General features: G+C 49.6%; 1 protein-coding gene across 1 annotated transcript in view; it reads left to right on the plus strand.

Moving 5' to 3' along the window:
* ZC3H6 (zinc finger CCCH-type containing 6) overlaps positions 1-24,721 on the plus strand; it is a 134,288-nt gene that overhangs the window by 1,286 nt on the left and 108,281 nt on the right. Inside the window, exons 2-3 of the mRNA XM_075330155.1 lie at positions 5,270-5,456; positions 5,576-5,686. Of these exons, the coding sequence (XP_075186270.1) occupies positions 5,270-5,456; positions 5,576-5,686 (298 nt within the window). The remainder of the gene's footprint in view (positions 1-5,269; positions 5,457-5,575; positions 5,687-24,721) is intronic.

The raw sequence follows: 24,721 nt of genomic DNA on the forward strand, positions 1-24,721 counted from the left end.
TATCATGTACACTAGTGGCATAGATGTGTAGTAGCTAGTGATGGGCGATTGTGCTCATGTAGGTGTCCTGTATATCATGTACACTAGTGGCATAGATGTGTAGTAGCTAGTGATGGGCGATTGTGCTCATGTTGGTGTCCTGTATATCATGTACACTAGTGGCATAGATGTGTAGTAGCTAGTGATGGGCGATTGTGCTCATGTTGGTGTCCTGTATATCATGTACACTAGTGGCATAGATGTGTAGTAGCTAGTGATGGGCGATTGTGCTCATGTTGGTGTCCTGTATATCATGTACACTAGTGGCATAGATGTGTAGTAGCTAGTGATGGGCGATTGTGCTCATGTAGGTGTCCTGTATATCATGTACACTAGTGGCATAGATGTGTAGTAGCTAGTGATGGGCGATTGTGCTCATGTAGGTGTCCTGTATATCATATACACTAGTGGCATAGATGTGTAGTAGCTAGTGATGGGCGATTGTGCTCATGTAGGTGTCCTGTATATCATATACACTAGTGGCATAGATGTGTAGTAGCTAGTGATGGGCGACTGTGCTCATGTAGGTGTCCTGTATATCATATACACTAGTGGCATAGATGTGTAGTAGCTAGTGATGGGCGACTGTGCTCATGTAGGTGTCCTGTATATCATGTACACTAGTGGCATAGATGTGTAGTAGCTAGTGATGGGCGATTGTGCTCATGTAGGTGTCCTGTATATCATGTACACTAGTGGCATAGATGTGTAGTAGCTAGTGATGGGCGATTGTGCTCACTGCTGCTCGTTATTTGATCAAGCCTTTAGCATCAGCGTTTCCTATTGACTTCCATTATACTTATCACTGGAGCACCCCGATGCTTGATAGAGAAACTAACAGCGGCGACACAAAATATACACACAATCCTGTACTGTACGATATATACATGACATGACTACCCCTGTAACAAACAGTATGTACATTTTATATATAATCTCACAGTACAGAGTTCCAGCTGTAGTGATTGTACATGGTAAAGTGTAGGTGTTTGGTAATATGTTGTACAGAAGTAAAGGTATAGATGTTTTATATTGTACAGTGAGGTGGATGTGTATACTGTACAGGATAGAGGAATATCTGTACTGATGTGGTGTATAGGGCTTTATGTGTAGCTATTAGGGATGATCGAATACCTCAAATATTTGGCTTTGTGGATATTGGCCAAATAAATCGCCAGTATTTGCGAATATTCGATGCGCACTGTAAGTCTATGGGAAACCCGAATAACAACTATTCTGAACTATTTGGGCTTCCCACAGACGTACATTGTGCATCGAATTTTCAAATAGCGGCGACCTAGTCAGAAAATATTTGCGAAGCCGAATATTTTAGGTATTAAATCATCCCTAGTAGATGTGTATATACATTGTAATGTAAAATAAGAGAGAAATCTACTATAAATAGTTAGTAAGAGACAGTGTATATTGGAAGTATTTATATAAAGTACAGTACAGGGGTATATCTGATGTGATGTATATCAGTTATAGGTATCGAATTGTGTATGTGTGTGTATTTATATATATTATACATATATGTGTATGTATGTGTGTGTATATATATATGTGTATATATATATATATATATATATATATATATATATATATATATAGAGAGATAGATTATTTTTATATCTATGTATATTAGTATTGCTACAATGTATTGATATAGATTTGTAGTAATATATAATGTACCCTGTAGGGGTATATGTATGGATAATAGTACTTGTAATCAGCAGTTGGATGCTCTGACGGCCTCGACTCGTGTCATGAACATAATGGAAGTAAATGGAGAACTTGAGCATTTTTTCAGGAAATCTTCTCCATTGACTTCCATTATACTCAGTACTCGAGTCTAGCCCGTCAGAACATCCAAGTACAGAGCACCCGAGCATGGTAGTGTTTATATCTGCAGTGATGTGCATAATATAATGTTTAGATGTGTAATGGCCTGTGTGTATATAGTTAAGTACAGGAGTATCTGTAGTGATACTTGTAAGAGAACTTAGATGTTTATTGACATATATAAGGGGTGATGTGTAATACTTAATATAAGACACATGCAATGATGTATGTAATGTACAGGAAGTAGAAATGTAAATACTTGAGGACCCGTGCACACGTTGCAGTTTTCTCAATGTTTTTGTCGCTTTTTTATGGTTTGTTTGTGCACAGCATTGTCGCAAAATTTAAAGCACTTCCTAGTCCTAGCGAATTAGAATCCTAGGGAGTTATCCACTTATCCAACTAATTATAATAAATAATCCTATACGCCGGTGGTGGCGCTGTTTCAGTGGTGTCGGTGCTCGAAGATGGTTGTTGATGTCATGTGAGCCCAGCGCCCGGTCTCTGCCGGCTTCTCTCTTCTGCCTTCAAATGTGACTAATCAAGTCGTCTGTTATGTGTCCGAAAGCAGGAGAGCGATGCAGACGGTGACTGGATACCGGTGTTCACGTGACATCTCAAGCAGCGCAACCAATGAAGCAACGCTGAATGTAACGTTATTTGCTTGCGTCAAAATGATGCCGACCAGGGGATTCCGTTGCTTCCGTTAAAATTTATAATGGCTCCCTATGGTAGCGGATTCCGTTGCAAAGTGCTTTACAACGGAATCCGCTGCTGGATTCCGCTAATTTCTACTGAGCATGCCCAGAATGAAAAAAATGAAAAAAAAGAGCCGACGCATTCTGTTAGACGGACGCCTAACGTACGCCAAACGGATGCAACGGTCCGTTATTTCACAGGAATCAGCTAATGGATTACTGCGAAATAACTGATCCGTTGCATTCGTTGACACCACAAAAATAACGGATGCGTCAAAACGACGCCGCAACGGACCCAGCGGATTTCACCCAAAGGAAGTGTGAAACTAGCCTAAGTCTTCATCAAAAATGCATGTGGCAAAAAAGCGTCTATTTAAGTGTTTTTCTTGCCAAGAGCTGGAGACATTTCGTAGTTAACATGTGCACATAGCCTAATATTGTATTTCATATCCTACATAGGTGTAGCTGTGTAGTGAGAGAGTATAATTTATGCTAAAGTATAGGTGTGGGGATGTATATAATGTACGATAGATGTGAGATGTGTAATGCTACTGTATGATGTGATGTATAAGTTGTACAATGCAGGGATATATATATATTATATATACATATTATACACACACACAGAGTAAGGTCTAGGTGAGGTACTGCATATAGTGTTCAGTTATGTGTACAGTTTATTGCCAAATTTATTATTTTTATTTGTACTGTTGATTAATGAAAGGAAAAAAACATAAAACATAATCATCTCTTGGTGTTTTGTGTAGCTGCTAAGGAAGAGATTGGATCAATATTTCAACTTGTTGCAATTTAGAAGTAAATATATTTTATATCGCTCACAATCATATTTAATGCTGATATTCAGCTTTTTTTTTTTTTCTTTTCATTAAGGCCTTTGTTTTTTTTTGTAAGGTTTTGTGCGCATGCTGCATTTTTTGCCGCAGATTTGCTGCGGTTTTGCTGCGTGAATTGCTGTAGAAAATGTTCATAACCTCGCTGCAGTCATTCCCCAGCAAAACCTATGGTAAAAAAAAATGCTGTGCACACACCGTGTTTTTTCCCCTACAAGGTTTTGCTGCGGAATTTCTGCAGCAAAAAGAATGAGCATGTCACTTCTTTTCCGCAGGTACCTGCGGTTTTTGCCATAGATAATGCTAAAAAACCCCCAGGGAACAACTCAGAAAATTAGCGGCATATCGCAGTAAAACTGCATGTGGTTTTTGGGTGCGGTTTGCTGCGTTTTTTACAGCAGGTGCAGTAATCTTTCAGAGGGTGCGGAATTTTCTTAAGAAAATTCCATTTTCTAGTGCGCACAGGGCCTAAGGTAGTTCATTCCGTCTTGGATCCTCACACTTCTGTCCCGTGGACAGAATATATGTCCACAATGGGCTGTGTATCTTCTGTGGAGAGACCACAGGACTGATATGGGGACGTCACACACAGTTTCTTCTTAGGCTATGTGCGCACAGTGCGTTTTTTTCGCGGCGTTTTTGCACGTTTTTCGGGTGCGTTTTTGGCCTCAAAACTGCAGGACTTTGCTTCCCCAGCAAAGTCTATGAGTTTTCATTTTTGCTGTCCGCACACATCTGTTTTTGTTACCTGCGTTTTTGAGTTAAAAAAAAAATGGACATGTCAGTTCTTTCCTGCGTTTTTCTGCGTTTTCCCCCCATGCAATGCATTGGAAAAACTCCGCAAAACGCAGCCAAAAAACGCACCAAATCGCGGCAAAAACGCATGCGTTTTTTGATGCGTTTTTTCGACGCAGGTGCGTTTTTAGCAGCCAAAAACGCACAACAACGCAGCGTCAAAAAGACGCAGTGTGCGAACCTAGCCTTAGGCTGCTTTCACACTTGTGTTGAACGGCATCCGTTGCTATCCGCCACCTTGAGGAATTACGGTAACCGTTGCAGAAAACCGTTTTATTCCTCATAGATTTTTAGTAGCTACGGATAGCAACGGATGGCTTTGAGTTGCATCTGTCAGTCGAAGCTGCGTTGCATCCGCCTATTGGATGGAACGCTGCATGTAGCGTTTTTCTGCGCCTGGCGGAGTGTAAAAAAAATGCAACCTGCAGGATTCCGTCGGCGTCCGTTGTTTTTATAATGGACGCCTATGATGGCGGATTCCGTTAGAATCCATCATTTGACGGATTCCGTCAACGCAACAGTCTTTACACAACTGCACAAGCCCAGATGTGTAAAGTCAAGAAAAACAAACTAACGGATTGCGTTGTTTTGTACGATCCGTTGTGCCACTATATGCAACGCATCCGGTGCATCCGTCACACAACGCAATGCAACAGATGCCATTCAACGCAAGTGTGAAACCAAGTGTGAAATTTGTTAGAATTTTTTAAAACCTTTTTCCTTACTACTTTTTTAGTCACCAATAGGATGCTTCAACTCTTGTACTGGTGATTTATTTTTGGCTTCGGACGTCTTACCGGACGTCTTACAGGGGAGACTGACCTTTCCATGCATCATTTGAGTTGCTGGAAACCTATGTCTCCCCCGGCGAAACACAAGTTTGGTACCCAAACTCGTGATGCTCAGCTCATTGCTGGGATTGTCACTGATGGTGCAGGCAAAAACAAACTTTTCTCTCCCTGCAAAACCCCACGCTGTAGCTACCACATGTTTCTTTTCCTTTCATGCTTCTTTATATTGATCCCTTCCTTTGCCTCTTTACAGAAAGGAGGGCGAGTTGGAAGACGGTGAAATAGACGATGCCGGATTTGAGGAGGAAAAGCCGGAAGAAATAAAGGAAGAGGTAAAAGATGAAGAAGAGGAACCGCAAGAAAAGTCTCATAAAAAGTCAAAAAAGCAGAAAAAGAAAGTAAAAGCAAAGAAGAAACGGCGCCATAAAACGAAACAGAAGGTGAATATATGTCAGCTTTTTTTTTTTTTTTTTTGTTTTGCATATTTTATTTTTCTAACTGGGTTAACCGACTTTTCTAGTTATGTTTAAATGATTCTCTTTTCGCATTGTTTCTCCAGCACAGCGCACCATCCAGTGATGACAGCTCCGACTACAGCTCTGAAGATGACCACGCCAAGCGGCCTCGCAAAAGTTCCTCTTACCGAGATTATGACTCCCATTATAAACATGTAAGAATTCACTCACCCTCAGTATTTACTTAAAGAACCCCAACAATCCAGAGCCGGTCCGGTATAAATGGAGTGACAGTCTATCGTGCTTGTTTCTGCTCCCTCCCCCCTTCCCAAGGCTATGTGCACAGCGTTTTTTTCACGCTGCCTTTTTTGTGCATTTTTGGCCGCACAAAAACGCAAAAAAAAGCACTGGTAAAAAAATCATGCATTTTTACTGCATTTCAATGCGTTTGTGATCACTGCGTTTTGCTGTGTTTTTCCAATGCATGGCATGGGTGAAAAACGCAGTAAAATGTAGGAAAGAATTGACATGTCCATTTCTTGCGGACAGCAAAAATGAAAAATGAAAACTCATAGACTTTGCTGGGGAAGCAGAGTCATGCAGTTTTGAGCCCAAAATGCCACGCAAAACGCTCAGTGTGCACATAGCCTAAGGCTGCAGAAATGTACAAAGCAGCCGAGAACAGCGTTCATAGGCTATGAATTAATTTTCAGAATCCCAGTTTTTTCTCATCTTGGGGGTCCAAGTGATAAGTCTATGGATTTTTAAATCTGAGTTGAAATATTTAATAGGTTAAATGATGATCCCCTAAAAATGAAAGGGTTTTTCCTGTCTTCATAGACTGATATTGTCGGACAGAGGTTATTAAAACAAGCACTTTATTGTTAATTACATTGCGGATAGCTTAGGTATACACCCCACCTCCAAATGGGTGACACTGGGTAAACAGAAATTGTTTTTACCCCTGTCCTCAAACATTAGGTAGCTCAATTTCAGCCAAAGTCTATGGGAGGCAAACAGGATCTGTATCTGGTTTTCTGCATGTTTGTTTTGTTTTTTTTTGGGTGGTGGGAATGTTCTCTCCTTAGATCACCATCCCATGGAGGAGACACCTTGCACTTCACAGTAGTAGTGTACTTTAATTTCATCTCCGGTCACCCATGACTGTTGCCCAGTGGAGTGACAGTGCAGTCAAGGGGTCAGGTCTTTCATTGACACTTCTGCCATTTCATGGATTTGCTTTCCCAATTTGCTTTCTGATGTAGAGTTTGAGGAGCCGGCCTCACCTCCCCACAGACGCTCTCACAAGAGACATAGGATCTCATTGTGCGGATCATACTATAACAGGCCAACAGCGGATATAACACCGCTTATCCTCTGGACTAGTCTGAGATACGGAGGACATCTCTAAATTAGTTAATGCAGCATCTCTGTGACCCGCTGGGAATAGAATCCCTCTCTAAAGAGGCCTTTCCAGTAGTAGGCTATGCTGGTGTGTTGATCCTACTTTCAAATAGACTCTCAGCGTGCTGCACTATGTCGGAGACAGGATCTTTAAAAGGCGTCTACAAAGCAGATGGCGTTCTTTTGATCCTGGCCAGGAATGGGACTATGGCCTTATCTTGTTGGCTACAGATGCTCCATGAGCTCTTCCTCCTCTTAACGACTTTCGCAAGGCCTTTTGTTTGACCCCAGTTTGACTAAGCAATGATAAACAGTGGAGGTTATGAGATACAAGGGTCTGACTCTTTCTAACCAGAGGATGCTGAGAGTTCAGAAGCAGCATTCTGCCAAGCTTTACCACCTTTCTTCAAGGTCCTGCGAAAAGAGCAAATTCCATCCATTCCATTTTTGCTTTCTCTAGATCGATCTAACAGCAGTGGCCTGAGAGGAGATCCGATCACTGCTATCAACCATTTATATGCTGATGTGCAGCATTAAAATATAGCTTCCATCAGTCCTCTGTAATGCCATCGTAGGGCTCCCATGAGTCACTGTGTCAGCCTACGGGATACTGAAGGCTGCCAACGCTGCTGTCTTTGCTGAGTGTAAAGGAAAACCATGATTTTTTTATTATATACTGCCATACCCTTGTGTTACGAGGGGGACCCGGGGAAGATGGTATATGGACAGCTTCCGCCGGTCAAGGTCCACTGTGCGGTGTAAGGGACCGCTGCTATGGTGGGAGATGAGTGAGCGGGTTGCTGCTAGCGATCGTCTGGAATGTCACAGACGATCTGCGTACACCTGTCCGCCCTAACCCGTGGGGGTTGTATGGCACGGGGCTCACAACTCGGTGTACCTGTTGCACGGGGACGCACAGAGGTGCCTACGCACGTGTGCCAGCGGGAGTCACAGGAATATGGCACGAGGGTAGCACAGAGGTGCCCACGCACGTGTGCTTCAGAAACCAGGTGAGTCCGACAGAGATTCAAGGAGCTCACCTGGGACAGGAACACAGCCTGTTAAACGGAATACTGCCGGAGCAGCAAGCCAGGGGCAAGACCTGCAAAATACAATGACGTCTGTACAGTGGCGTGGCAGCACGCTGCCAGACATCCAAACATAGAAGGACGGTCGCGCGCCGCCATGATGGCAGGAGGGGTTTTTAAGGAGATGTAGCTCCAGCCAAGGGCGGGCGCGAGACGGATGTGACCCAATCATGATCTGTGACGTCCTGGCCCGGCCAGTCAGGATTCAGCACATCACCAGCCTCGTTATCTGGCCGTGTGATACCAGTGAGCAAATCAGAAGACGTCACGTGGGGCATATGCTCAACCTCCTGCCTCTGGGTCATAAAGGCGGGATCTTCGGTTTCACAATGTGCAGAGCTAAGGGAAGTCTTGCTGCTTCCCTGAGCATCTATCCTTTGCACACTGTGCAACCACTCCGACCCTCTGCGATGCCGAGCAGGAGGGCACATGGCAGGCAAGGGATGGGAGACCACTCCATTCCTTACAAGGAGTAAACCACTAGTCACCCTTCTGCTGCATCTAGGAGGAGGAAACTCCTGCAGTCTCCCAGGCCTTTGGCGCTGCTGAGCAGGAGGGCTCGCGGCAGACAAGGAATGGGGGACCACCTCATTCCTTGCAAGAGGAGAGCCACGAGATGTAACACCCTTGTATATAGTAGAAGTGATAAGATGATCTCATGTTCAACTCACCTCACAATAAAAAAAAAAGTTTTGTCAAATATTTACAAGTGCATAATAAATTAGAATATCATCCAAAAGTTAATTTATTTCAGTAATTCAATACAAAAAGGGAAACACATATATTATATAGTCATTGCACACAGTGATCTATTTAACGTGTTTATTATATATAGTCATTACATACAAAGGGATCTATTTCAATTGTTTATTATATATTATATAGTCATTACACACAGAGGGATCTATTTCACGTAGTTTATTATATATTATATAGTCATTACACACAGAGGGATCTATTTTAAGTGTTTATTTCTGTTAATGTTGATGATTATGGCTTACAGCCAATAAAAACTCAAAAGTCATTATCTCAGAAAATCAGAATTACCAATAAACACCTGCAAATGCTTCCTAAGCATTTAAAATGGTCCCTTAGTCTGGTTCAGTAGGCTACAGAATCATGAGAAAGACTGCTGACTTGACAGATGTCCATAATAATAATAATAAAGTTTTATTTCTTTGTCGCTCCATTGGGAGACCCAGACAATTGGGTGTATAGCTTCTGCCTCCGGAGGCCACATAAAGTATTACACTTAAAAGTGTAAGGCCCCTCCCCTTCTGCCTATACACCCCCCGTGCCTCACGGGCTCCTCAGTTTTTATGCTTTGTGCGAAGGAGGCTGACATCCACGCATAGCTCCACATCTTAGTCAGCAGCAGCTGCTGACTATGTCGGATGGAAGAAAAGAGGGCCCATAACAGGGCCCCCAGCATGCTCCCTTCTCACCCCACTATGGTCGGCGGTGTTGTTAAGGTTGAGGTACCCATTGCGGGTACATAGGCAGGAGCCACATGCTGTTTTCCTTCCCCATCCCTTAAGGGCTCTGGGTGAAGTGGGATCCTAATCGGTCTCCAGGCACTGGGACCGTGCTCCCTCCGCAGCCCCTGGGGAATCTGCTGGACAGGAGCCGGGTATCGTCAGGGACAAGGCCCTGCTACTGTGAGGTACTCTGTGTCCCCGTGAGGGACCGCGCATGGAGCGCTTGTGCCATACACACTGCAGCACTGCTGGGTGTGTTAGTGCGCCGGGGACTACCGCGCCGACCGCGCTTATTTGCCGGCCGCGCTTATAACTTTAGTCCCCGGCTTTTGCGGCCTAGTATCGCATATTCCCGCCCCCAGGCCTGCCAGTCAGGGGAAGGGCGGGACGCTGCACAGGACGTCAGCGCTGAGGGCTGGAGCATACTTTGTATCCTCCTCCCCCCTCACTCAGCACAGTGGGGCATCAGATTCCCGCACTTTCTAGGGCACGCCCACGGCCCCCTCCTCCCCACAGAACGCCGGCAGCCATTCCTGTCAGCACTTCTGACGCTGGAGAGGAGAGACAACACGGCTCTGGGAGGCCCAGGCAGGGAATCTGGTGATCACACAACCGCTTTGAGCGGTCTGTAAGCAGCACCTGTGGTGCTGGCCCCACTGAGTGCCGAAGTGTACATATATATATATATGCTTATATGCTATACATTTACACTGTACGGTCGCACTGTTGATTTTTGGCTATATACCCTCCTGGATTGTACTCAGAGGAGACAACAGCATGTCGTCCGCAAAAAGCAAGGGTGCCAACGCACAGGCTTACTTTGCAACCTGTACCTCATGTGCGGCTATACTACCGGCAGGTTCCACTGACCCTCATTGTGTGCAATGCTCGGCCCCTGTGGCACTTACTCAGCCGGAGCCTCTGCCACTGGTGGCCCAGGTGGAACCACCTGCTACCACTGTCCAGGTGACAGGGACGGAGTTTGCAGTTTTTGCTGACAAACTGTCTGAGAGTATGGATAAATGGTCTGCTAAGATACTGGAAGCCTTACAGTCCAGACCGATGACTCAGGCCCCGGGCACTGTTGAATCATTGACCCCAGGCCCCCCTCAGTTGGAGCAGCAAAGTGCTCCTGGGGTGACTCATAGGTCCCAGGGTGAGGTCTCGGACACGGACCGCAGTCCCAGGCCGCCTAAGCGGGCTCGCTGGGAAATTCCCTCGACTTCATCACACTGTTCAGGGTCTCAGCAGGAGGACTCTCTGGATGATGAAGCGGAGGTAGCAGATCAGGATTCTGATCCTGAGGCCGCTCTCAACCTAGATACACCTGAAGGTGACGCCATAGTGAATGACCTTATAGCGACCATCAATCAGGTGTTGGATATTTCTCCCCCAGCTCCTCCAATTGAGGAGTCAGCTTCTCAGCAGGAGAAATTCCGTTTCAGGTTTCCCAAGCGTACATTGAGTACGTTTCTAGATCACTCTGACTTCAGAGAGGCAGTCCAGAAACACCGAGCTTGTCCAGATAAGTGTTTTTCCAAGCGCCTTAAGGATACACGTTATCCCTTCCCCCCTGACGTTGTCAAGGGCTGGGCTCAGTGTCCCAAGGTGGATCCTCCAGTCTCCAGACTGGCGGCTAGATCCATAGTTGCAGTGGAAGATGGGGCTTCACTCAAAGATGCCACTGACAGACAGATGGAGCTCTGGTTGAAATCCATCTATGAAGCTATCGGCGCGTCTTTTGCTCCAGCATTCGCAGCCGTATGGGCACTCCAAGCTATCTCAGCTTGTCATGCGCAGATTAATGCAGTCACACGTACATCTGCTCCGCAAGTGGTGTCCTTAACCTCTCAGGCGTCGGCGTTTGCGTCCTACGCCATTAATGCTGTCCTGGACTCTGCGAGCCGTACGGCGGTAGCATCCGCCAATTCGCTGGCAGTCCGCAGGGCCATGTGGCTACGTGAATGGAAGGTAGACTCTGCTTCCAAAAAGTTCTTAACCGGTTTGCCATTTTCTGGCGACCGCCTGTTTGGTGAGCGATTGGATGAAATCATTAAACAATCCAAGGGAAAGGACTCATCCTTACCCCAGTCCAAACCAAACAGACCTCAACCACGGAAGGTACAATCGAGGTTTCGGTCCTTTCGGTCCGCGGGCAGGTCTCATTTCTCCTCGTCCAAAAGGCCTCAGAAGGATCAGAGGAACTCCGATTCATGGCGGTCTAAGTCACGTCCTAAAAAGAACGCCGGAGGAACCGCTCCCAAAGCGGCCTCCTCGTGACTTTCGGCCTCCTCACACCGCATCCTCGGTCGGTGGCAGGCTTTCCCGCTTTTGCGACGCCTGGCTGCCACAGGTAAAAGACCGTTGGGTGAGAGACATCCTGTCTCACGGTTACAGGATAGAATTCAGCTCTCGTCCTCCGACTCGATTCTTCAGAACATCTCCGCCCCCCGAGCGAGCCGATGCTCTTCTTCAGGCGGTGTGCACTCTGAAGGCAGAAGGAGTGGTGATCCCTGTTCCTCTTCAGCAACAGGGTCACGGTTTTTACTCCAACTTGTTTGTGGTGCCAAAAAAGGACGGATCTTTCCGTCCTGTTCTGGACCTAAAACTGCTCAACAAACACGTAAAAACCAGGTGGTTCCGGATGGAATCGCTCCGCTCCGTCATCGCCTCAATGTCCCAAGGAGATTTCCTAGCATCAATCGACATCAAAGATGCTTATCTCCACGTACCGATTGCACCAGAGCATCAGCGCTTCCTGCGTTTCGCCATAGGGGACGAACACCTTCAGTTCGTGGCACTGCCTTTCGGCCTGGCGACAGCCCCACGGGTCTTCACCAAGGTCATGGCAACAGTGGTAGCAGTCCTACACTCTCAGGGACACTCGGTGATCCCTTACTTAGACGATCTGCTTGTCAAGGCACCCTCTCGAGTGGCATGCCAACACAGCCTGAACATTGCTCTGGAGACTCTCCAGAGATTCGGGTGGATCATCAATTTCCCAAAGTCAAATCTGACACCGGCCCAATCACTGACATATCTTGGCATGGAGTTTCATACTCTCTCAGCGATAGTGAAGCTTCCGCTGGACAAACAGCGTTCACTACAGACTGGGGTGCAATCTCTCCTTCAAGGCCAGTCACACCCCTTGAGGCGCCTCATGCACTTCCTAGGGAAGATGGTAGCAGCAATGGAGGCAGTTCCTTTTGCGCAGTTTCATCTGCGTCCACTTCAATGGGACATTCTCCGCAAATGGGACAGGAAGTCGACGTCCCTCGACAGGAACGTCTCCCTTTCTCAGGCAGCCAAAGCCTCCCTTCGGTGGTGGCTTCTTCTCACTTCATTGTCGAAGGGGAAATCCTTCCTACCCCCATCCTGGGCGGTGGTCACGACGGACGCGAGTCTATCAGGGTGGGGAGCGGTCTTTCTCCACCACAGGGCTCAGGGTACCTGGACTCAGCCAGAGTCCTCCCTTCAGATCAATGTTCTGGAGATAAGGGCAGTGTATCTTGCCCTAAAGGCGTTCCAGCCGTGGCTGGAAGGCAAGCAGATCCGAATTCAGTCGTACAACTCCCACCGCGGTGGCATACATCACCAACCAAGGCGGAACACGCAGTCGGCAAGCCTTCCAGGAAGTCCGGCGGATTCTGCTGTGGGTGGAAGCCACAGCCTCCACCATATCCGCAGTTCACATCCCGGGCGTAGAAAACTGGGAAGCAGATTTTCTCAGTCGCCAGGGCATGGACGCAGGGGAATGGTCCCTTCACCCGGACGTGTTTCAAGAGATCTGTTGCCGCTGGGGGATGCCGGACGTCGACATAATGGCGTCCCGGCACAACAACAAGGTCCCGGCATTCATGGCACGGTCTCAAGATCACAGAGCTCTGGCAGCAGACGCATTAGTTCAGGATTGGTCGCAGTTTCAACTGCCTTATGTGTTTCCTCCTCTGGCACTGTTGCCCAGAGTGTTACGCAAGATCAGGTCCGACTGCCGCCGCGCCATCCTCGTCGCTCCAGACTGGCCGAGGAGGTCGTGGTACCCGGATCTGTGGCATCTCACGGTGGGCCAACCGTGGGCACTACCAGACCGACCAGACTTGCTGTCTCAGGGGCCGTTTTTCCATCTGAATTCTGCGGCCCTCAACCTGACTGTGTGGCCATTGAGTCCTGGATCCTAGCGTCTTCAGGGTTATCTCAAGAGGTCATTGCCACTATGAGACAGGCTAGGAAACCAACGTCCGCCAAGATCTACCACAGGACGTGGAGGATATTCTTATCTTGGTGCTCTGATCAGGGTTTTACTCCCTGGCCATTTGCCTTGCCCACTTTTCTTTCCTTCCTTCAATCCGGATTGGAAAAGGGTTTGTCGCTCGGCTCCCTTAAGGGACAAGTCTCAGCGCTCTCTGTGTTTTTTCAGAAGCGCCTAGCCAGACTTCCACAGGTACGCACGTTCCTGCAGGGGGTTTGTCACCTAGTCCCTCCTTACAAGCGTCCGTTAGAACCCTGGGATCTGAACAGGGTGCTGATGGCTCTTCAGAAACCACCTTTCGAGCCAATGAAGGATATTTCTCTTTCACGCCTTTCGCAGAAAGTGGTCTTCCTAGTAGCAGTCACATCACTTCGGAGAGTGTCTGAGCTAGCAGCACTGTCATGCAAAGCCCCTTTCCTGGTGTTTCACCAGGACAAGGTGGTTCTGCGTCCGGTTCCGGAATTTCTCCCTAAGGTGGTATCCCCCTTTCATCTCAATCAGGATATCTCCTTACCCTCTTTTTGTCCTCATCCAGTTCACCAATGTGAAAAGGATTTGCACTTGTTAGATCTGGTGAGAGCACTCAGACTCTACATTTCTCGTACGGCGCCCCTGCGCCGCTCGGATGCACTCTTTGTCCTTGTCGCTGGCCAGCGTAAAGGGTCACAGGCTTCCAAATCAACCCTGGCTCGGTGGATCAAGGAACCAATTCTCGAAGCCTACCGTTCTTCTGGGCTTCCGGTTCCCTCAGGGCTGAAGGCCCATTCTACCAGAGCCGTGGGTGCGTCCTGGGCTTTGCGGCACCAGGCTACGGCTCAGCAGGTGTGTCAGGCGGCTACCTGGTCGAGCCTGCACACTTTCACGAAACACTATCAGGTGCATACCTATGCTTCGGCAGATGCCAGCCTAGGTAGGCGAGTCCTTCAGGCGGCGGTTGCCCACCTGTAGGAAGGGGCCGTTTTACGGCTCTATTACGAGGTATTATTTTACCCACCCAGGGACTGCTTTTGGACGTCCCAATTGTCTGGGTCTCCCAATGGAGCGACACAGAAGAAGGGAATTTTGTTTACTTACCGTAATTTCCTTTTCTTCTAGCTCCAATTGGGAGACCCAGCACCCGCCCCTGTTCCCTTCGGGCTGTTGTTCTTTGTGTACACATGTTGTTCATGTTGAATGGTTTTCAGTTTTCCGAACTTCCTTCGGATTGAATTTACTTTAGACCAATTTATAAGTTTCCTCCTTCCTGCTTTCTTCAGCGCTCTATTGGGAGACCCAGACGATTGGGTGTATAGCTACTGCCTCCGGAGGCCACACAAAGCATTACACTAAAAAGTGAAATCCCCCTCCCCTTCTGGCTATACACCCCCAGTGGGATCACTGGCTCACCAGTTTTTCTGCTTTGTGCGAAGGAGGTCAGACATCCACGCATAGCTCCACTGTTTAGTCAGCAGCAGCTGCTGACTATATCGGATGGAAGAAAAGAGGGCCCATATAGGGCCCCCAGCATGCTCCCTTCTCACCCCGCTTGTGGTTTGTAAGGTTGAGGTACCTATTGCTGGTACGGCGGCTGGAGCCCACATGCTGTTTTCCTTCCACATCCCCCTGAGGGGCTCTGAGGAAGTGGGATCTTACCGGCCCCAAAGCCCTGAGGCCGGGCTCCATCCACAGACCCATTGAACCTGCTGGATACGGAGCTGGGTACCGTTCAGGGACATGGCCCTGCACCATTCAGGTACTCTGTGTCCCCGTACACACAGGCACAGCACACTCCAGACTTGCTGGGTGTGCTAGTGCGCCGGGGACAGTAAAGGGTTACAGTCACTGCAGCCTAGCTGAGTGACTTTATGTATGGGGAACTACCGCGCCGGACGCTCCGGGAGCGGCGGCGCGGCTGGGACTTGTAGTGCGCCGGGGACTTAGCGCCGACCGCGCTTTTACGGAGGCGGCGCTTATAAATCCAGTCCCCGGCTTTTGCGGCCTAGCTCCGCTTCGTTCCCGCCCCCACCCTGTCAATCAGGGTAGGGGAGAGACGCTGTACAATCAGCAGCGCCGAGGGCTGGAGCCTTATTTACATGCTCCAGCCCTCTCACTGGACACTGTGGGACGCCGGTTTCCCGCTCTGACTTGGGGGCACGCCCACGGCCCGCCCCTACTCACACGAGCTGGAGAAGGACGCCGGCAGCCATTCCTGCAGTCCGAGCTGAGAGATCGGACTCTGGGCAACCAGGCACAGGACTAGGGCGACCACACACCCGCTTATAGGCGGGCGGTAAGCGGCACCTGAAGTGCTGACCCCACTAAATACCGCAGTTGTCCATTTGTATTTTTATGCTTATACTGCATAGGTCGCTATTTTTGGCTATATGCCCTCTTAGATGGCGACACATCAGCAGCAGGAAAGCAAGGGTGCTAAGGCACAGGCTTTCTATGCTGCTTGTATTGCATGTACTGAAGTGTTCATGTGTATTTATGCTTGTATGCTATACACTGCACTGTACGGTCGCTAGTCTGGACTATTTTCGCCTAGAATGACTAGACTACAGCAGCAGAAAAGCAGGGGTGCTGAGGCACAGGTTTTTTCTATGCTGCTTGTATTGCAGGGGTTGCAGTGTTCATTTGTACTTATGCTTGTATGCTATACATTGCACTGTATGGTCGATATTCTGGCCTATATTCCCCTAGATGGCTAGTCTACAGCAGCAGAAAGGCAGGGGTGCCAAGGCACAGGCTTTCTATGCTGCTTGTATTGCATGTGCTGCAGTGTTCATTTGTACTTTATGCTTGTATGTTATACATTGCATTGTACGGTCGCCATTCTTGGCTCTATGTCTTAGATGGCTAGTCGGCAGCAGCATATAAGCAAAACAGGCTTTCGATGCTGTTTTTACTGCATGTGACACTGTTCCACGGCACTGAACCCCATTGTGTGCAATGCTCCCCTGGAGCACTTGGTCAGCCGGGGTCTCTACTAGACGTGGCCAAAGGAACCACCTGTCAACCCTGTCCAAGGACAGGGATGGAGTTGCATTGGGATAGAGACTTGCAGTCCGGACAGGCCATGGGCAAATCATTGCTCCCTGGCCACCCTCATTGGGAATAAAATCGGTTCCCCGGGGGGGGTCCCAGGAGGCTCTCTGTATGATGAGGCAGACGTAGCTCATCAGGACTTTGATCCTGACAACGCTCTCAATCCGGATACACCGGATGGTGACGCCATAAGGAATGATCCTATAGCGTCCATCAATGGAATGTTGGATCTTTCTCCCTCAGCTCCCCCAGCGGAGGAGTCAGCTTCACAGCAGGAGAAGTCCCATTTCAGTAGCTCAAACGTATTTTTAGTTTTTTTCTGGCCACGCTGACTTCAGAGAAGCAGTCCAGGAACACCACGCTTACCAGATAAGCGTTTTCCCCAAACGTATTAAGGATACACGTTATCCTTTTCCCCCTGACGTGGTCAAGCGCGGGACCCAGGGTCCAAAGGTGGATTCTCCAATCTCCAGGCTTGCGGCTAGAGCTATAGTTGCAGTGGAGATGGGACTTCACTTAAAGATGCCAGACAGATAGACTGTGGTTGAAATCTGTCTATGAGGCTATCGGCGTGTCGGTTGCTCCGGCATTTACAGCCGTATGGGCACCCTAAGCTTTTCAGCTGTCCTTGCACAGCTGGTCTTGAGCATATGTACATTTGTGCCGCAGGGGCGTCCGTATCCTCGCAATGTCTGCATTGCGACTTACCCTATTAATGCTGTCCTGGAAGGACAGTTGAGGTTTCGGTCCTTCCCAAGCTCGGGCAGGTCCCAATTGTCCTCGTCCAAAAGAGCTGAAAATCCTCAGAGGGGCTCAGTTTCCGGGGGCTCAATCACGCCCAAGGAAGGCAGCCGGAGGAACCGCTACCAAGGCGGTCTCCTCATGACTCTCAGCTCTCTCATCTCTCCGCATCCGCGGTTGATGGCAGACTCGCTCGCCTTTGGCGACATTTAGCTGCCACAGGTCACAGACCGGTGGGTGAGGGACATTGTGCCCACGTGCACAGGACAGAGTTCTGTTCTCGTCCTCCGACTCGATTCTTCAGAACGTCCCCACCTCCCCACCGAGCCGATGCTCTTCTGCAGGCAGAAGGAGTGGTAATCCCTGTTCCTCTTCAGGAACAAGACACGGTTTTCCTCCAATCTGGTTGTGGTGCCAAAAAAGGATGGCTCTTTCCGTTCCGTTCTGGACCTAAAACTGCTCAACAAGCACGTGGAGGCCAGGCGGTTCCGGATGAAACCCTCCGCTCCGTCATTGCCTCAATGTCTCAAGGATATTTCCTAGCATCAATAGACATCAAAGATGCTTATCTCCACGTGCCGATTGCTACAGAGCACCAATGTTTTCTACGTTTCGTGATGGGAGACGACCATCTTCAGTTCGTAGCTCTGCCATTCGGTCTGGCGACAACCCCACGGGTGTTCACCAAGGTCATGGCGGCAGTGGTAGCAGTCTTGCACTCACAGGGACACTCTGTGATCCCTTACTTGGACGATCTACTTGTCAAGGCACCCTCTCAAGAGGCATGCCAATTCAGCCTGAATGTTGCGCTGGAGACTCTCCAGACGTTCGGGTGGATCATCGACTTCTCAAAGTCAAACCTGTCACCGACCCAATCACTAACGTCTCTTGGTATGGAGTTTCATATTCTCTCAGCGATAGTGAAGCTTCCGCTGGACAAGCAGCGGTCACTACAGACTGGGGTGCAGACTCTCCGTCAAGGTCAGTCGCACTCCTTAAGACGCCTCATGCACTTCCTCGGGAAGATGATGGCGGCAATGGAGGCGGTTCCGTTTGCGCAGTTTCATCTGCGTCCTCTTATTGGGACATTCTCCGCCAATGGGACGGGAAGTCAACATCCCTGAACAGGAAAGTCTCCTTTTCACAGAAGGACTCTCTGCAATGGTGGCTTCTTCCCACCTCATTATCACAGGGAAGATCCTTCCTACCACCGTCTTGGGCGGTAGTCACGACAGGCGCGAGTCTGTCAGGGTGGGGAGCAGTTTTTTCTCCACCACAGGGCTCAGGGTACGTGGACTCAGCAGGAGTCCACCCTTCAGATCCATGTTCTGGAAATCAGAGCAGTGTATCTTGCCCTACTAGCCTTCCAGCAGTGGCTGGAAGGAAAGCAGATCCGAATTCAGTCGGACAACTCCACAGCGGTGGCATACATCAATCACCAAGGAGGGACACGCAGTCGGCAAGCCTTCCAGGAAGTCCGGCGGATTCTGACGTGGGTGGAAGCCACGGCCTCCACCGTATCCGCAGTTCACATCCCCGGCGTAGAAAACTGGGAAGCAGACTTCCTCAGCCGCCAGGGCATGGACGCAGGGGAATGGTCCCTTCGCCCGGACGTGTTTCAGGAAATCTGTAGCCGCTGGGGAAGGCCGGACGTCGACCTAATGGCGTCCAGGCACAACAACAAGGTCCCAACCTTCATAGCACGGTCTCGCGATCACAGAACTCTGGCGGCAGACGCCTTAGTGCAAGATTGGTCGCAGTTCCGGCTCCCTTATGTGTTTCCACCTCTGGCACTCTTGCCCAGAGTGCTACGCAAGATCAGATCCGACTGCAGCCGCGTCATACTCGTCGCCCCAGACTGGCCAAGGAGGGCGTGGTATCCGGATCTGTGGCATCTCACGGTCGGCCAACCGTCGGCACTACCAGACCGACCAGACTTACTGTCCCAAGGGCCGTTTTTTCCATCGGAATTCTGCGGCCCTGAAACTCACTGTGTGGCCATTGAGTCCTGGATCCTAGGGTCTTCAGGATTATCCCAAGGGGTCGTTGCCACCATGAGACAGGCTAGGAAGCCCACGTCCGCTAAGATCTACCACAGAACGTGGAGGATATTCTTATCCTGGTGCTCTGCTCAGGGAGTGTCTCCCTGGCCTTTTGCATTGCCTACCTTTTTTTCTTTCCTGCAATCTGGGTTAGAAAAAGGTTTGTCGCTCGGCTCCCTTAAAGGGCAAGTCTCGGCGCTATCCGTCTTTTTTTTCAAAAGCGTCTAGCACGACTTCCTAAGGTGCGCACGTTCCTGCAGGGGGTTTGTCATATTGTACCCCCGTACAAGCGGCCGTTAGATCCATGGGATCTGAACAGGGTACTAGTTGCCCTCCAGAAGCCGCTCTTCGAGCCTCTGAGGGAGGTTTCACTTTCTAGACTATCACAGAAAGTGGCTTTTCTGGTAGCGATCACATCTCTTCGGAGAGTGTCTGAGCTAGCAGCGCTGTCATCCAAGGCTCCTTTCCTGGTCTTCCACCAGGACAAGGTAGTGCTGCGCCCCATTCAGGAGTTTCTCCCGAAGGTGGTATCCTCTTTTCATCTTAATCAGGATATCTCTTTGCCTTCGTTTTATCCTCATGCAGTTCATCGGTATGAGAAGGATTTACATTTGTTAGATCTGGTGAGAGCACTCAGAATCTACATTTCCCGCACGGCGCCCTTGCGCCGTTCGGATGCACTCTTTGTCCTTGTCGCTGGTAAGCGCAAAGGGTCGCAGGCTTCTAAGGCCGCCCTGGCTCGATGGATCAAAGAACCAATTCTTGAAGCCTACCGTTCTGCTGGGCTTCCGGTTCCATCAGGGCTGAAGGCCCATTCTACCAGAGCCGTGGGTGCATCCTGGGCATTACGACACCAGGCTACGGCTCAACAGGTGTGCCAGGCAGCTACCTGGTCGAGTCTGCACACTTTCACCAAACATTATCAGGTGCATACCTATGCTTCGGCGGACGCCAGCCTAGGTAGAAGAGTCCTGCAGGCGGCAGTTGCCTCCATATAGGGGAGGGCTGTCTTGCAGCTCTAACATGAGGTATTTCTTTACCCACCCAGGGACAGCTTTTGGACGTCCCAATCGTCTGGGTCTCCCAATAGAGCGCTGAAGAAGAAGGGAATTTTGTTACTTACCGTAAATTCCTTTTCTTCTAGCTCTTATTGGGAGACCCAGCACCCGCCCTGTTGTCCTTCGGGATTTTTGGGTTTTTTTCGGGTACACATGTTGTTCATGTTGAACGGTTTTTCAGTTCTCCGATGTTACTCGGAGTGAATTTGTTTAACCAAGTTATTGGCTTTCCTCCTTCTTGCTTTTGCACTAAAACTGGTGAGCCAGTGATCTCACTGGGGGTGTATAGCCAGAAGGGGAGGGGCCTTACACTTTTTAGTGTAATGCTTTGTGTGGCCTCCGGAGGCAGTAGCTATACACCCAATCGTCTGGGTCTCCCAATAAGAGCTAGAAGAAAAGGAATTTACGGTAAGTAACAAAATTCCCTTCTTTGCACCAAAACTGAGGAGCCCGTGATGCACGGGGGGTGTATAGGCAGAAGGGGAGGGGCTTTACACTTTTAAGTGTAATACTTTGTGTGGCCTCTGGAGGCAGAAGCTATACACCCAATTGTCTGGGTCTCCCAATTGGAGCTAGAAGAAAAGGAATTTACGGTAAGTAAACAAAATTCCCTTCTTCTTCTGGAGGAAAAGTGGAGAGGCCACAATCCAAGCTGCTGAGGTCTAGTGTGAAGTCTCCACAGTTAGTGATGGTTTGGGGAGCCATGTCACCTGCTGGTGTAGCTCCACTGTGTTTTATCAAGACCAAACTCAGTCAATTTTACAGCACTTCATGCTTCCCTCTGCCAAGAAGCTTTTTGAGTATGGAAATTTGTTTTTCCACTATAACTTGGCCCCTGTCCACACTGCCAAAAGTACCAATACCTGGTTTACTAACCACAGTATCGCTGTGCTTGTTTAACCAGCAAACTCTCCTGACCTAAACCCCATAGAGAATCTATGAGAGACACCACAGCCAACAATGCAGATGAGCTGAAGGCTACTATCAAAGCCACCTGGGCTTCCATAACACCTCAGCAGTGCCACAGGCTGATTGCCTCCATGCCACATTGCCGCATTGATGCAGTAATTCATGCAAAAGGAGCCGCCACCAAGTATTGAGGCATTTACTGTACAGACTTTTCAGGAGGTGCCAAGATTTCTGAGTGTAAAATAATTTTTCTTCGGCGCTCTATTGGGAGACCCAGACGATTGGGTGTATAGCACTGCCTCCGGAGGCCACACAAAGCAATTACACTAAAAAGTGTAAGGCCCCTCCCCTTCTGGCTATACACCCCCAGTGGGATCACTGGCTCACCAGTTTTCGGCTTTGTGCGAAGGAGGTCAGACATCCACGCATAGCTCCACTGTTTGTAGTCAGCAGTAGCTGCTGGCTCTATCGGATGGAAGAAAAGAGGGCCCATATAGGGCCCCCAGCATGCTCCCTTCTCACCCGCGGTTGGTGCTTGTAAGGTTGAGGTACCTATTGCTGGTACAGAGGCTGGAGCCCACATGCTGTTTTCCTTCCACATCCCCTGGAGGGCTCTGTGGAAGTGGGATCTTGCCGGCCCCCAAGCCCTGGGGCCGGGCTCCATCCACAGACCCATAGAACCTGCTGGATTGGGAGCGGGAGTGCCGTTCAGGGACAAGGCCCTGCAACTTTCAGGTACTCTGTGTCCCCGGCAGGCACGGACACTCTCAGGGCTTGCTGAGCGTTGTAGTGCGCCGGGGACAGTGGCGCTGTACGCTGGGGGTTAGGTCACTGCAGCTTTGCTGAGTGACGTTGTGTGTTGGGAACTACTGCGCCGACCGCTCCTGGAGCGGCGGCGCAGCTGCGACTTGTGGTGCGCCGGGGGCTTTGCGCCGACCGCGCTTTTACGGCGGCGGCGCTTTTAACTTTAGCCCCCGGCTTCTGCGGCCTAGCGCCGCTTCGTTCCCGCCCCCACCCTGTCAATCAGGGTAGGGGAGAGACGCTGCTCAATTAACAGCGCCGAGGGCTGGAGCTTTATTTACATGCTCCAGCCCTCTCACTAGGCACAGGGGGAAGCAGACTTCCCGCTCTTCGTCGGTGTACGCCCAGGGCCCGCCCCCCCTCTCCACAAGGACGCCGGCAGCCATTACACATGCGATCTGGCTGGGGAGAGGCAGCAGGCTCTGGGAGACCCAGACTAGAGGGATTTCTGGCGACCACACACCGCTCCTAAGCGGGCGGTAAGCTGCACAGTAGTGCTGGCCCCACTAGTGCCTCAGTGATATATTAGTGTACTTTTTTCTTGGTACCATATATATATATATAGTTGCACTGTAAGGTCGCTTCTTGGCTGGACACCCTGTACTGCTCTGAGGAGGCAGCAACATGTCATCCGCAAAACGCAAGGCTGCCAAGGCACGGGCTGTGTACACTGTTTGTACTGCATGTGGGGCTGATCTACCGGCAGGCTCCAATGATTCACATTGTGTGCAATGTTCAGTCCCAGTGGCACTTCGTCAGCCAGAGCCTATTGTGGTGGTAGCCCAGGCAGAGACGCCTGTGAACCCTGCCCCGGTGACGGGGACAGACTTTGCAGTGTTTGCTGATAAAATGTCTGAGGCTATGACAAAAATCCTGGAGACCTTGCAGGCCAGGCCAGTTCCTCAGACCATGGACACTGCTGTGGCTATGCTCTCTAGTCCCCCTCAGTTGGAACTAATCCGTACTTCAAGGGGGTCTCAAGCATCACAAGCTGAAGTCTCTGACTCAGATGACAGTCCCAGGCAGCCTAAGCGAGCTCGCTGGGAAAGACCCTCGACGTCATCACACTGCTCAGGGTCTCAGCGAGAAGAATCTCTCTATGATGAGACTGAGGACGGTGATCAGGATTCTAATCCTGAGGCCCCTCTCAATCTGGATGCCCCTGATGGTGACGCCATGGTTAATGACCTTATATCGGCGATTAATAGGCTGTTGGATATTTCTCCCCCAGCCCCTTCTGCAGAGGAGGCAGCTGCACAGCAGGAGAAGTTCCATTTCCTGTATCCCAAGCGTAAATTAAGTGCTTTTTTGGACCACTCTGACTTCAGAGAATCAATCCAGAAGCACGACGCTCATCCAGACAAGCGTTTCTCTAAGCGTTCTAAGGATACCCGTTATCCTTTTCCCGCTGAAGTGGCCAAACGCTGGACCCAGTGCCCAAAGGTGGATCCCCCAATTTCCAAGCTTGCGGCTAGATCCATAGTCGCAGTAGAGGATGGGGCTTCACTTAAAGATGCCAACGACAGACAGATGGACCTTTGGTTGAAATCTGTCTATGAAGCTATCGGCGCGTCGTTTGCTCCAGCATTCGCGGCCGTGTGGGCACTACAAGCTATTTCAGCTGGTTTAGCACAGGTGGATGCTATCATGCATCCAGCAGTGCCACAGGTGGCGTCCCTAACCTCGCAAATGTCTGCGTTTGCGACCTATGCTATCAATGCTGTCCTAGAATCTACGAGCCGTACCTCTATGGCGGCCGCCAATTCTGTGGTTTTGCGCAGAGCCTTATGGTTAAAGGACTGGAAAGCAGATGCTGGTTCCAAAAAATGCTTAACCAGCTTGCCATTATCTAGAGACAGCCTGTTTGGTGAGCCATTGGCTGAAATCATAAAACAGTCCAAGGGTAAGGACTCTTCCTTGCCACAGCCCAGAGCAAGTAAACCTCAACAGAAAAAGTGGCAGTCGAGGTTTCGGTCCTTTCGAGGCTCGGGCAAGCCCCAATTCTCCTCGTCCAAAGGGACTCAGAAAGGACAAGGGAGCTCAGATTCCTGGCGGGCTCACTCACGCCCCAGGAAAGCAAATGGAGGAACCGCTTCCAAGGCGGCTACCTCATGACTTTCGGCCTCCTCCCTCCGCATCCTCGGTCGGTGGCAGGCTCTCCCGCTTTTGCGACATTTGGCTGTCACAGGTCAAAGACCGGTGGGTAACAGACATTTTGTCTCGCGGGTACAGAATCGAGTTCAGTTCTCGGCCTCCACTTCGGTTCTTCAGAACCTCCCCACACCCCAACCGAGCAGATGCCCTGCTGCAGGCGGTGGACTCTCTAAGAGCAGAAGGAGTCGTGATCCCTGTTCCCCCTCTGGAACGGGGGCGAGGATTTTACTCCAATCTCTTTGTGGTTCCAAAAAAGGACGGCTCCTTCCGTCCTGTTCTGGACCTAAAACTGCTCAACA

Source organism: Anomaloglossus baeobatrachus, chromosome 12, assembly GCF_048569485.1.
Source record: "Anomaloglossus baeobatrachus isolate aAnoBae1 chromosome 12, aAnoBae1.hap1, whole genome shotgun sequence".
Lineage (NCBI taxonomy): Eukaryota > Metazoa > Chordata > Amphibia > Anura > Aromobatidae > Anomaloglossus > Anomaloglossus baeobatrachus.